This window comes from Triticum urartu, chromosome 6 (assembly GCF_003073215.2).
Source record: "Triticum urartu cultivar G1812 chromosome 6, Tu2.1, whole genome shotgun sequence".
Taxonomy (NCBI): Eukaryota; Viridiplantae; Streptophyta; class Magnoliopsida; order Poales; family Poaceae; genus Triticum; species Triticum urartu.
In genome coordinates this window covers 574,038,253-574,053,146 of record NC_053027.1, presented here as the reverse complement: position 1 = coordinate 574,053,146, position 14,894 = coordinate 574,038,253, and the positions used below count along the sequence as shown (strand labels likewise).

The window sequence follows — 14,894 nt, the reverse complement described above, 5'->3', positions numbered from 1 at the left end:
TCGCCCTGACGCCCCCTTGGGAGCAAGTAGGGCGTCTCTCTAGCAGCTCGGGCACTTGCATATGTAGATCATAGATAGAAAAATAGTTCCAGCTGAAACAGTTCATCCAACAAAGGAAATTCCATCAACTAAAATATAAATCCGACTTGAAGATTAAATTTGGAGAACCACGTGCAAAATTCTGATCTCATTGTGAGCTTTTTCTTATTAACTCAACCGGCCAAGCCTAGAGTCTAGTCAGTTGGTGGAGATGCACCTGGTTCACGAAAATTGCGCTTGCTTGCCTAGAAAAACAAGAGGAAAATTTCAACATAGCTGATGTTGATGCACCATCCGAAGACATCATTTTATTCTTTGGCATGCAGAAATATACTCTACATTACTGTATATTATAGCATAGGGTTCTGATCTGATCTGAAAGTATCTATAGTTGATGACAGCGCACACAGGTTGGGTTAGTTAAGTATTACAAAGGACACGACAACGTTCAAGTGGGAACAAGTGTGTCAACCAGGAAAACCTCGACCTAATGTGACCAATAATTGCCACTGCCTTTGAATTTTTTATCCAGCAGCAGCTAACTGGCTAATCTCTACCTAACTAACAGCGAGCTAGCACAATGAACCAACTAACCATGGAGAATTAACAAATAAATGATCATGCCTTTGTTTCCTTAGGGGTTAGCATCTGAGGTTAATTAACATTCTCAGATTAGTTAGAAAGCAAGTACTAACATGGAGTACTAGTATACCGAAGAACTAGTACTACTTGTGATTGAAGCAATTGTCCAGGGAGTGTCTGTCCCACTTAGACCGCTAGTACTAGAGCAACTCATCCACACAAACATACCTTAGCGAGCTCGTAGCTAGCTCTCCACACCCTATGAAACCATGGAGGCGGCTCTCGTGAGTGCCGCGACGGGGGCCCTGAAACCCATCATCAGGAAGCTGGCCACCCTGTTGGGTGGCGAGTACAAGCGTGTCAAGGGGGTGCGCAAGGAGATCAAGTCCCTGACTCATGAACTCTCCGCCATGGATGCTTTTCTCATGAAGATGTCAGCGGAGGAGGATCCGGATATGCAAGATAAAGTTTGGATGAATGAGGTACGGGAGCTGTCCTATGACATAGATGATTTCATAGACGACTTTCTGAAATATGTCAATGACGAAGACACTAAGCCGGATAACTTCATGGAGAAGATCAAGTTCTTCCTGGGAAAGATGAAGACCCAGCGTCAAATTGGCAAAGAAATTGAAGATTTGAAGAAACAAATTATTGAGGTCGGCGAGAGGAATGCAAGGTACAAGACTCATGATACCTTCTCCAAGACCCTCAGTATATCTGTTGACCCTAGAGCTCTTGTTATCTTTGAGAATGCATCAAAACTAGTTGGAATGGATGCACCAAAAAATGAGATAATCAAACTTTTGAAAGAAGAAGATGGACATGTGCCAACAAAATCACTATTAAAGATAGTCTCCATCGTTGGATCTGGAGGAATGGGCAAGACAACTCTTGCAAACCAAGTGTATCAAGAGCTAAAAGGAAAATTCGACTGTCGAGCTTTCATATCAATGTCACGAAATCCAGATATGATGAATATCCTAAGAACTATTCTTAGTAAAGTCGGGAATCAACGTTATGCTGAAACAGAAGAAGGAAGCGTGCAGCAACTAATTATCAACATCAAAGAGTGCCTACTAGATAAAAGGTATATACTATCTATATATTTTCCTTCCACATTTATTGAATATATAAATATTTATACTGGTACATATTTCATAGGAACACTACTAGTACAATTACTGTATGGTCTCAGATTGTTGTTTTTCTTTATAAAGAGAAGATTACTAGTATGATTTATATAAAAAGAAATTCCATAAAATTATTTCTCATGTTTTTAGGAAATGCGATGTCAAATGTTTGTAGTAATGTCCTTGTAGGTTTCCATAAGAGAAGTGAATTTACATAATGTACAGAGTACATATAAGAATAGGTGTGTATGCCTAGCGAGTGATCGTGTCTCCGATCATTTCAAGATAGTCTAGATTGTTGTACACTTGTATTGTTGAGATGCGATGTGCCTTACCATTTTCTTTCCTCCATTTTGCATCCATATACTCTTGTTTATGCCACTTTCCCATGATAATCTATCAAGAGCAACTTTGATGAAGGTCCTGATGCGTTGGCCACATTCATCGATCGTGTGCGGCCTTGCGTCACCATGATGTAGCTGTCCAAAACCGGAAAATTTATATTTGGAGGGTTAGGCTAGACCAAAACGGTTTAAGAGAGGAAAAATAAGCCAGATCAGTAGCCTAAGAGGAAATGATAACATTTTCTATATATTATGTCATTTACTCAATATTCATTTTAAGACACTAGATCTTTAGGTCCGCACGAGATTTTAGCTTTGTTGTCATGATCACCTAATCAGGATCCCTAGCTTCCAAAACAATTATGTATGTATGATAATTCATAATCATATTTCCCATCTCTTCCTTAGCAACATAAATTTATCAATGTTGATCATTTTCTTTCAGTGCGCCTAGCTCATGTTGAAACTGTGTGTACCGCCTTGCTCTCTGTAATATGCCAAACAAGCATGTGGATGTGTATAGACGTAGTATGTCAATAACTTGCGCAATTCAAATCCATATGTTAACAATGTCAGCGGGTCTCAATTATTTAGTTGCAGTACACTCTCTATTTTAAAGGCACGCTGATGTTTATTCGTCCATGTGAAGGTACTTTATTGTTGTTGATGATATATGGGACGTCAAAACATGGGATGTCATTAAGACCACATTCCCCATTGACAGTTTTGGCAGTATAATAATCACCACTTCACGCGTGAGAGATGTCGCTGAGTCATGTTGTTCATCATTTAGAGGCCATATTTACAATATAAGGCCTCTTAATATGATGCACGCACAACAGTTATTTCACGAAAGGTTGTTCAACTCTAAAGAAGATTGCCCTGCCCACCTTAAAGTAGTTATGGATAAAATATTGAAAAAATGTGATGGTTTACCTTTGGCAATCATTGCAATAACTGGTCTATTATCTAACACGGAAACAACGGAGCTTCTTTGGAATCAAGTGGAAATTTCGATTGGCCGTGCACTTGAAAGGAATTCTAGTGTGGAAAGAATGATGAACATATTATCACTCAGTTACTTTGATCTCCCTCCTCATCTAAGAACCTGTCTTTTATATCTGAGTATATTTCCGGAGGATTCTATTATTGAGAAGAAAGTTGTCATAAGGAGATGGATTGCTGAAGGATTCATTCAGAAGGAAGGAAGGTACACGGTACATGAATTAGGAGAAAGATATTTCAATGAACTCGTCAATAGGAGTTTGATCCAACCCGTGGAGTCCGATAGATATGATAGGACGATGAGATTTCGAGTTCATGACACAATTCTTGATTTCATCATATCCAAGTCCGTCGAAGAGAACTTTGTCACTTTTGTGGGTGTTCCCGGAATACCTGTTGGGACGCAAAGGAAAGTTCGTCGTCTCTCTCTCCAAGTTGGCAATCAAAGGAAGTTGTTCCTACTAAAGGATGTAATATTGCCGCATGTCCGATCTTTAAATGTGTTTGGGGATTCCATGGAAATCCCTTCTCTAGATGAGTTCATGCATTTGCGTGTTCTAGACTTTGGTGGATGTCGTCAATTGGAAAACCATCATCTAGTAAATATAGGGAGGTTGTTTCATTTAAAGTACTTGAACCTCAGGCACCTTGGGGTAAGTGAGCTTCCAGAACAAATCAAGCATCTACAATACCTTGAGATGTTGGACCTAAGAGACACCAATGTACGTGAATTGCCGAGAGCAATTGCTAATCTCAGTAGCTTGGTGCATCTACTTGTTGACAGTGGTGTCACATTTCCTGATGGAGTTTTGAAAATGCAAGCATTGGAGATATTGAAACAGGTCGAAGCCCTCGGTCAGTCTTTGAACTTTCTCCAAGAACTCGGGCAGCTGAAGAATCTGAGGAAGATATACCTTGATCTGTTTGATGTTCCAGTAATTGGGGTTACCAAGGAGTGCTGCAAGAGTTTCATTGCCTACAAATCTCTCCGCAACTTGGGCACGCAGAACCTCCGTTCTGTAACTGTCTGGCATGGCAGCGGCTTCTTACTGGAACCGTGGTACCCTGCCCCGCGTAGCCTCGAGAAGCTAATTACCTGGCGTTCAGCAGTTCCTTGTGTTCCAGAGTGGGTGGGTTCCCTCGTCAACCTGCAGAAGTTACGCCTTGAAGTGGAGAGTCTTGGGCAACAAGATCTGTGTATACTTGGAGCCTTACCTGTTCTTCTCACTCTGGATCTCGAAAAAACAACAAAATCATCAGAAGGCAAGCTCAATGTCAGTGGAGGAGATGGGTTCCGATTCCTGAGGAACTTGCGTTATAATATGATGCTAATGTTTGCACAAGGATCTATGCCCAGGCTTGAAAGGATCAAGATTTATCTAGCCAAAACAGAGTCTCTCATTGGTGACACCTATGACTTCGGGTTGGAGAATCTCCCCTGCCTCATATATGTTGAATGCAGAGTGAGTGGCAACGCAAGCGCTCAAGGTGGTGTTGAGGCTGCAAAGGCTGCCATGGAGAGAGCAGCTATGGCAAATCCCAACCATCCTAAACTACTCTTTGTGAATCGCAGTCTACCAGCAAAGTTGCATAATGGATGCTAACTACGTCCTGGACATGCTGGCACTTCAGGTACAATAATTCCCAAGATTCATGTTTGTCTTACATTGTTGCAGCGTATAACCCTGCCTGTAGTTGTGTTCTTAAAAAGGAACAAGAATTTTGTGTATGTCCTCATGATGTTACTGATTCCCGTCCTCATGACCACTCCCTGATTCAGGCAGTCTTCTTGCGTGGCATCTTGCTGGAGGTTAGAGAACTCATGGTCTGGAGGGGGATATAGGCCTCATAGAAGAATATTTGAAGACGTGTCATCTATGTGAACTTTCATCCTTTTGACCTTACTGATATTTGTACTTCTGATGTGCCGAATGGCCTTAGTGTTGCCTCGCTGTTTGACCCGGTTTGCTTCAGACGTATTTTCATGTTGTAAACTATAGTACAGTGCTTCCTCAAATTAATGCTCAAGCATTATTTTTAACGCTCCTCCACTAATTGGTTGAAAATTGCATAGGAAGCTCGATCAGATTATTAGAGAGTTTATTATGTCTGATTTGGATGGCGTACTAGTGATAGGCTTCTTATAGTATTTAGAGCAGTCATGGACTAATGGTACATCCTTCCTATGTTGGCTTGTCTTAATGCTTTTGTCTTCCCCACTTTTCAGGGAGACCATTATTTGATGGCAATGATAAATGAGATATTAAGTTAATTAGGCTATATCCATCCAGTGATGGGCTATAACAAATGCTTTAATTATACTCCCTCTATACACTAATAAGACGTTTTTGTAGTTGAGGGAGTACATAAGAACGAAAACGCCGGTCTTTATATAAGAAAGACTAAAATGGCAAGCAAACGATTTGCGACAATCATAAGCTCATCTCATTTTCTCTACAATTCGGATGGTTTTATGCTTGCAGTTTGTAGAGTTTTTAAGGGAAACAAGCCACCAACAACAGCAAGAGAGAGTTGCCCCTCCTCACCATGGTTCTCAACTTTGAAGTATACACACCTCTCTGATTTGGTGTCGGTTTTCCAAACACGTGCGCGCGCGCGCACACACACACACACCGAGTAGCAGGCCATCAGTAACAAACTCAAGACGACTGACTGATAAAGCTAGTACTACAAAACGAATAACTTGGGCAAGGAAAACTAACACTGCAACGTACACAGATCTAGAGGGGTTCACGTGGAATCAACTTGGGCAAATGCGAGGGCATACCTTCTATGTCGGCAAATGGCCGCTTTCAGATCTACTTTGGATCCATCCTCTTCCACTTTAGTTAGTATGTTTTATTCTTGTGTTAGACTATGTCAATTTACTTTTTGAGACTTTTGAATTTCTTTCCGTGGATTGTGTGCATCGTGCTATGCAGTTGGATATAACATGTTTTGTTGTATTTTTATTCCTGAACAGAAGAAAGGTAGTAAAGGATGGACCTAGAATGCTGCATTAGATATCTCGCAAAAAAAAAAGAATGTTGCATTAGATGAAACCTGACACATTACATCTTACAACAGAACCAATTAAAAACAAAAATAACAACCCAATCCTAAATACACAGAGAACCCTAAAACACAAAGATAGATTGCAATCCAGTCTCCTAAAAAAGCTTCAGTCTACTGTCACCGGGTATGAACCACTTGGAGCAATGTACTCGCCACCTAAAGTTGGAGACGCAAAGGCCAAGCCCAAATGTTTTCCATTTGGCACTCGAGCTAGGAGGAAAGAGCGGATACAGTCTCGTCCGACACCATACGACCATCGGCCATCCAATTTTTTGTATAGATAAAGGGCGATTTTAATTATTCAAAAAAATGTAGCATCAAGCGGATAAAGAACATTATGAGTAACAACCGCCCTCTACATAGTTCAGATGCACACATTCAAACATCAATAGTCTGACAAAAAAAGATTAAAAACCAACATATCAGCTACAATAAAGTCATATAGGAACGACACTATGCCTATGTCGAAAGAGGAGGTGGACCGGTCCGGAGATTATGTTGCCACCCATATTGAGCAAAAACCTCCCTGGCAACCCGCTATCTCCCCATAAGGACTTGAGACTTAGCATGCACCGTAGCTTTACTATACTCATTGTCGTGGATGAGCGCCGGGACCAAACTGTCGCATCACCTCGCGGGAGATCTTTGGCTGCCTTGACCACGTCTCCTCGAGCACATGGAAGGGAAGCAAGAATGTGAAGAAAACCTCCGGATGCTGGATCCAAGTGAGCTTATTCAGACAAGAGCAGGCGATGGCACCCTCTCCACCTGGGTCTCCGACCATAGGAGCAACGCACGCAGGAGAACCGCCACCGATGCAACCCGCCTGCTTTCGTAGCATTTTTCTGCCCTGCATAGTGCCACACCTTCTTAAGGGAACTCTAAATCTAGGCCTACTATTTGCACAAGATCGCCCGCTCTTCTCCCAAACATATTCTAGGCGGCAACGCCAATAAAGTTGGCTGACAGGAGTCGACTGTCAAGAGGCAAGACCAAGTGTGAGAGAATGAAGGGTTAGGAAGGAGTCTTGTTGTATATATTTGCTGGGACATTTGAGTCAATAAAAGTTCTCATGAATAAGGGGAAAATGTATTAACATATCCATTTGAATCCTACATGATTGAGAAAACAATAGGATTTTACAACAAATAGTGTTGGACAACATATAAAAACAAAGGAAAAGTTTTATGCTTACATTGTTTTTTCTCCAAGTAGAGTGCGAAGGAATACTTAGGAAAAATCCTCAGGTCCCATAGGAAAAAATTCTAAGCATCCAAAATCTGACAAAATGCTATCAAATTTCTTAAAATCAAAGGGGCCCTTAGTTTAACTTCCCTAAGATTATGCATAGTGAAATTTTATGAAATTTCCCTTTCGAGTCATCCGATATCTCACTCAAATTTCACTCTCTCAAAAGAAATCTCATTCGAAATAAGGAGTGCCTTCCGTTTTCGCTGAAAGAAATGAAACAAATCTAGTATTTATTCCCCGGCATCAGTAATTTGTCGATCTTGAACAAAGCTACGACGTCGTAGGTCTTGAAGAACAAAGCTACTCCATCCATTTGGATTTATTTGATCCCTACATATTTTGTGTCAGACTTAGACCATCTATATTACAAATAACTAAATATAAAGTACATGCTACAAAAAGTACACTCTCGGATTTGTATTTGAAAGAAGTTTTCCATGATATACTTTTTGTGTTATACAATTTATAATTTTTGTAGTTCAATTTATAAGTCAAATTTTGTTCCAAAATAAGAGGGACCTGATAAACCGGGGCGGGGGAGTAGCTGGCGAGTGCAAAAACGAATACCTCGGGAACAAAAAACTAATACACCTAGTTAGACTGTCAGAGGCACAGCTCATGCGCAGATCTAGAGGAGTTAACATGGAGTGCAGACAACCTGTTAGTTAAACTAATCAAAGAGGAGTACTACTGTATTGTCAAAAATGTACTAATATATACCTCGTGTCGACAAATTGTTTCAGATCTCTGTACGCACGCCTGCACATTCCGATGCATTTTGAACATAAATTAACGAGCACAGAGACATCACACACTTTTCGACATTGAGCAACGCAGTTTTTTTTGTTTCTTCCTCGTCGGGGTTAGCATCTATCTAAGGTTAATTAACAGAGCCTCTCCGGTGGAGCAACGGTGCGATGCACATGGTGGTACTACATGGAAAGCACGTTATTTAGTTACAATGAACCGATGCTAAGGTGGGGAGCACCCATTCGACCTACGCTGCTGCCACAACTCATCCTCCCTCACACAAAATTAACTTAGCTAGCTACCACACTCACAAGCTCTCAACCATGGAGGCCGCTCTGGTGAGTGCAGTGACGGGGGCCCTGAAACCCGTCCTGGAGAAGCTGGCTACTTTGCTGGGAGACGAGTACAAGCGTCTCAAGGGGGTGCATGGCGAGATCAAGTTCCTCACGGACGAGCTCGCCGCCATGCATGCCTTTCTCGTGAAGATGTCAGAGGAGGAGGATCCTGATGTGCAGGATAAGGTGTGGATGACGGCGGTGAGGGAGCTCTCATATGACATGGAGGACTCTATCGATGACTTCATGCAAGGTGCCGACCAGAAAGATGCAAAGCCAGATGGTTTCATAGAGAAGATCAAGTCCTCGCTAGGGAAGTTGGGAAAGATGAAGACTCATCATCGGATTGGCAAGGAGATTCAAGGTTTGAAGAAACAAATCATTGAGGTGGGCCAGAGGAATGCAAGGTACAAGAACCGTGACGATTTCTCCAGCACCAGAAATGCAACTGTTGACCCCAGAGCGCTTGCTATCTTTGAGCATGCCTCAAAACTCATCGGAATTGATGAACCGAAGTGTGAGATAATAAAAATGTTGACACAAGATGATGGAGTTGCTTCAACCCAACACCAAATAAAGATGGTCTCTATTGTTGGAGCTGGAGGTATGGGCAAGACAACCCTTGCAAACCAAGTGTATCAGGAGCTCAAAGGGCAATTTGAGTGTCACAATTTCTTATCCGTGTCAAGAAATCCAGACATGATGTGTATCTTGAGGACTATTCTTAGTGAAGTTACTGGTCAAAAATATGGTGACACTAAATCAGGGAGTATACAACAAGTCATCAGCAAGATCAATGATTTCCTAGCAGATAAAAGGTACAACTTCTACCCATGTCTAGTCGTCCTCCTTCAATGTATAATTAGAAAGTTATTTGACATGGAAAACATACTAGTAAACTTGTTTTTGATATAGTTCTTCATGTATATAGTTAATATATCCCAAATGATTAAAAGTGTAGCTGCACTTTTTTGGCCTAGAGCGCAGTACCGCAACACGCGACTTGGGGCAGCTGTTTGGGCATGTGGTCTGGAGAAGCACATGCGCAGGGGCCGACCCATGAATGAAACAAGACGCGTTATGTACACAGGCACTGCCGACCTATGCCTGTTATACATTTGTTTACATTGTCAAAACTTCCAAGAAGTCATAACTTTTTAACCCAACATCTGAATTAAGATATGTTTCACCAGTAGGTTTCTCAGGATGAGCTCTTCGAAACTAGATCTGGCATGGATATGTTTTGATGAACTTTTTTCTATGCAACTATTGTTTTCCAGGAACGAACTTTAGTGTTTCGAAAACCAAAATTAGTGCTCTGTCTGCTAACTTCCTGTTAGTTGGAAACGTTACACACGGACGGCTAGGAAGTTGGTCCGTGCAAGACTAAATTGCACATCTCACCGGTAGGATAGTTGACATGGGGTTCCTGCAGCGGAAACTATACATCAACTGCGAGGCAGTTGGCCGGGCCAGGAGACGAAGTCGCACGTCTGACTCAGAGGGTAATTGATGCAGTGTGCAAATAGTGCAAAGTACACGTCCACAAGTAGGAGGGGAGTCCTACATTGACTGCTAGATAGTTGGCCGGGGCAGCTGACTAAGTCGTACATCTCACTGATAGGGTTGGTGGGGTTGGATGCCAACAATGAAATTGCATATCCATGGGTAGGAGGGAAGTTACGCATGAACTAATAGGCAGTTGTGTGGAGCAGCACGCTGAGTCGCACATAATAAGAAGTTCGTTAACGTGATTGTTAAATTACAACCTCACATGAAGTTGGTTCACGCAACACTGAATTTGCATTTTGTGGTACTAAAGTTGCACCATGTAGCACCAAATTTGGCATTGAAAAGCCTCAACGATACATATAAAAATGGGGCCTACTTTCGAAGAGATTGTTCTGGGGATTCCAAGTGATAACGGATCTGAATTCTCCCACGCGATTTGGAAGCTATGAATTTTCAGATTTTCGAAAACCCAAATTTAAGGCACAAGAAAACAAATGCATTACTGTAGGGATCATGTGGACGTATAGCACATGAAGAGGGACCAGGTGGCGTGATTGGTTTGGCATATCCCTTCTTGGTTGGTAGGCTTTCCCTTTTTGACCGTGTGCCACGAACTGCTAGATGCGTTCTTGATATATTTTATTGAAAATCATGTCTTGATCTATGTCTTGTTTTGATGATGCATGCTTCTCAAAATAACTAGGGTATATGATTATTTTTGGTCATCATCCATTCTATTTAAGTTTCTCATTGTCATTCTAAGTACGTAATGTGCTAGACTAAGAGAAACTTTAGCAGAGTCATCATATCGGCACTATGGCCATAATAACCGCTACTATGGCGATTTTGGCAAAAAAGGCACTCTAGTAGATTTGGCATCTTATAAGAGATTGACGTAATTTATTGAGCTCCCTCCATATCTGGCTTCCCAGTCGCCATATATGCCGTCTTGGGTTGCCTTTTGGAGCACACTCTATATGGACATTGCATGTAGATTGCACATGGCATGAAGAAAAAAAACTCTGGGCCTCCTACCTCATGCGGGATGGCAAGGACGTTCACGAAAAAGGGATGTCCATTAACAACTGGGTCCCATGATTATGGAGGCACCAAACATGGTGACTATGGAGTGTGCTCCATATGTGGTACGGAGGATGCCAATATGGTGACTTTGCTAGAGATGCTCTACCACCGACATAATGAATTAAGTCTGTGATAGCATTTTTTTTGCGGGGTTAGTCTGTAATAGCATTTTAACATTTATGTTGGCTTTCTTGTTCCAAGTATGATACGTTGTCAAAGAATATATGTTTTTCTCTTTATATCTAAGCTTTCTATTATCCCTCTTAATTCTATGAGCAGGTACTTGATTGTTGTTGACGATATATGGAAGGAGGAGTCATGGGATGTTCTGAAGTGTGCATTCCCTTCAAGCAATTATGGCAGTAAAATAATCACTACTACTCGCATCAGCAATGTTGCTCATTCGTGCCATTCATCTTTCCGAGGCCATATTTATAATATAAAACCTCTTAATATGGTACACTCGAGACAATTATTCTATGGAAGACTATTCAACTCCAAAGAAAACTGCCCTGCATATCTTGAAGAAGTTTCTGACCAGATCTTGGAAAAATGTGATGGTTTACCTCTGGCAATCATTGCTATATCTGGTTTGCTGGCTAACACTGAACAAACAGAGCATCATTGGAATCAAGTAAAAGCTTCAATTGGATGTGCACTTGAAAGGAACTCAAGTGTCCAAAGAATGATAAAGATATTGTCACTTAGTTACTTTGATCTGCCTATTCATCTAAAAACTTGTCTTTTATATCTCAGTATATTTCCAGAGGATTCTGTTATTGAGAAAAAGGGCCTGATAAGGAGATGGATTGGTGAAGGATTCATTCATAAAGAAGGCAGGTATACAACATATGAGTTAGGAGAGAAGTATTTCAATGAGCTCATCAATAGAAGTTTGATCCAACCGGTGGAAATGACCAGATATGGCAATGTGTGGAGTTGTCGAGTACATGACACAATTCTTGATTTCATCATATTCAAGTCCATTGAAGAAAACTTTGTTACATTAGTTGGTGTTCCTAATCTAACCGTTGGGACACAAAACAAAGTCCGGCGGCTCGCTATACAAGTGAAAGACAGAGAAGATTATTTTGTTCTAAGCGGCATTGTATTGTCTCATGTCCGATCATTTAGTTTATTTCCGGGTCTTGTGGAAATCCCTTCTCTCAATGAGTTCAAGCATTTGCGTGTTCTAGTCCTTAGAGATTGCAGTCAAATGGAAAACCATCATCTTGTGAATATAGTGGGGTTATTTCAGTTGAGGTACCTTGACCTTAGAGAAACAGACATAAGTGAGCTCCCAGAACAGATCGGACATTTACAGTGCTTAGAGATTCTAGACCTAAGATGGTGCGGGCTACATGAACTGCCTGCAAGTATTGTTAATCTAGAAAGGCTGGTGAACCTAATGGTTTGCAGCAAGGTTAAATTTCCTGCTGGAATTTTGAAGATGCAATCACTGGAGAGGTTGGGTGAGGTTGGGGTCTTCAAGGAGCCATTAAACCTCCTGCAAGAACTTGGTCAGCTCAAGAATCTGAAGAAGTTGAAACTCTGTTTTGAATTTGATCATCACACTCAACATGCAGTTGCAAGTAAGGAGTGCAAGAAAGCCGTTGCATCTTGCCTTGATAACCTAGTCAGTCAGAACCTTCGTTTTCTTGAAGTTGAGTTTGCGGGCGACTTGTTAGAGGGACAATTCTTCTCTACTCTGCTCAGTCTTGAACAACTTTTGACTTATGCGTCATGTATCCCGCAAGTTCCGAAATGGATGGGCTCCCTTGTCAACCTGCGGAAGTTACGACTTGAGGTGACGAGACTAGAGCAAGAAGATCTGTGCATCCTTGGAGCCTTACCTGCTCTGCTCATTCTGGATCTGTGCCGACCATGGGTGAATGAAGGCACAAGGGTCAGAATTGGTGGAGAAGTTGGATTCCAATGCTTGAAACAGTTTGTTTATGATACGGGTGTTAATTTCGGGGTGGATCTGATGTTTGCAGTAGGATCCATGTCCAATTTAGAAAAACTCTATCTTTCTTTTCTCGCGATTAAAGGCGAGTCTTTTGATTTCGGGATTGAAAACCTCCCCCGCCTTATTACTATCAGGTGCAATGCATGTAGCGAGATTGGGGCCGATGTGGACTTAAAGGCCGCCATGGAGAGAGCAGCCAGGATGAATCCCAACCATCCTACTATACTCTATGATGGAGAGTATGATGCAGTGGTATGCCTCAACATTTATCTCTCTCCCAATTCAGTTGCCTCATCTCCCCAAGTTGTCTGTCTTTATAACTTGCTATATTTTGCAGGGCTCATCAAGGCGTTGCTGAAATCGCTTCAGTCAATCTATTGCGGTGAATGTATCCAAGTTCTGCCTGGCAAGTCGTTTCAGTTACTGGTTTTCTACCAGGGACAAACTACCACTGAGGTACTTGGCCAATTTTATCTCAATCTGGCTTATTACTATACTACGACTTGTGTCCTAGATAACCGTTACTTCAGAATATATATTTGTTTGCTGACCCCTCATGTACTTAAACTAGATAACCGTTACTACGATGTTATTATTCATTTCTTTACCCCCCTTTTAGTAGTCATTTTTTTCAACAAGTTATTCGGCAAAGAGATTTTCCTCGACTAGTTTGCTAGTGTTAAAGTTTATTGAACTGAACAATTCATAAGCCTTTCTGCATTTTCTCAACAATATGGATACTGTTACTCTTATGGTGTTAGAGTTCAATAATCAATATATACCGCGCTTGCCATCGCTGCTAAAATCTAATGGTGCCCATGATTTACAGTGCATTGCTACTGCCCGGGTGACTGAAGGGCCGGCGCATGTACATTTCAGCGCTTGGCCGGTTGATGTCACGGAGCCTCTCTTCTCATGTTGTTTCTGAATCCGGCTACGTACCCTCATGTTTCAGGAGGTTTCGTATATCCTGGCAACTTAGCAAGAAGTCTGGTTACTCCTGAATGTAGAGAACTCCTTGCCCTCTCGGCCTCTCACAATTGTGTGCTGAAATGTGAACTTTTTCTCTAGATCGTACAACTAATTTGTCACTCATAGAACGTGTTTGGTGTTTCACAGTATTCTACCGTTATTATTTACATTTTTGGATAAAGTTGGAGCTGATGCAGGTCATGCAGAGTCCTGTTCTAGATTGATTAACAAAAAAAAAGGTTGCTTAATTAGTGCCGGTTGATAGTTACATTGTCATTGTGGACGCCGTTAATGGGTGCCTTTTTTGGAAGACGGAAGTCTGCATTATCACGGGAACGGTCACTGCATCCACCATATAGTACTACGATATGCTGTGCAGTACTTCCTCCGTTTCAAAATAGATGACCCGACTTTGTACTAACTTTATATACTAAATCATCGCCACTGCGTCGACCCTACAATGGGCAGCACCCTCATCTCCACGTGACTGTGCATCAGCAGCTAGCAGGTTCGAGATGGGTGGTGCCACGCTTCCATTAAGCGCTCGCAACACTGTATTGACTGGGCGAGCTAACGAGTGCCCGACTTTTTTTTTCATGTTCAACGTTCTAACGGGTTTGTTTTTTCGGTTTTTTTTTTCAAAACAAAACACAGCAACATTGATTATTTTATAAAGTGGAGATTTTTTGAAATTTTGAGAACATTTTTCTTAAATGTGGACAATTTTTGAAATGTTTGTGAACAAGTTGTTTTTCTAACGCAAACTTTCTAAAGTATATTAATATTTTCTTAAACGTTAAATAAGAATTATGAACATTTTTATAAAAGTGTGTGAACATTTATT

The 14,894-nt window shown here is 41.4% G+C and overlaps 2 protein-coding genes across 2 annotated transcripts; both read left to right on the top strand.

The window, feature by feature from the left end:
• Positions 1-687: 687 nt before the first annotated feature.
• Positions 688-5,144, top strand: LOC125515642 (disease resistance protein RGA5-like). The gene is made up of 3 exons (XM_048681155.1): positions 688-1,711; positions 2,748-4,735; positions 4,884-5,144. Exons 1-2 carry the CDS (start codon positions 891-893, stop codon positions 4,705-4,707), a joined length of 2,781 nt encoding a protein of 926 aa, XP_048537112.1. The 5' UTR covers positions 688-890; the 3' UTR covers positions 4,708-4,735; positions 4,884-5,144.
• Positions 5,145-8,421: 3,277 nt separating this feature from the next.
• LOC125515641 (disease resistance protein RGA5-like) lies at positions 8,422-14,231 on the top strand. The gene is made up of 4 exons (XM_048681154.1): positions 8,422-9,332; positions 11,389-13,330; positions 13,416-13,534; positions 13,908-14,231. Exons 1-3 carry the CDS (start codon positions 8,503-8,505, stop codon positions 13,434-13,436), a joined length of 2,793 nt encoding a protein of 930 aa, XP_048537111.1. The 5' UTR covers positions 8,422-8,502; the 3' UTR covers positions 13,437-13,534; positions 13,908-14,231.
• Positions 14,232-14,894: the final 663 nt, after the last annotated feature.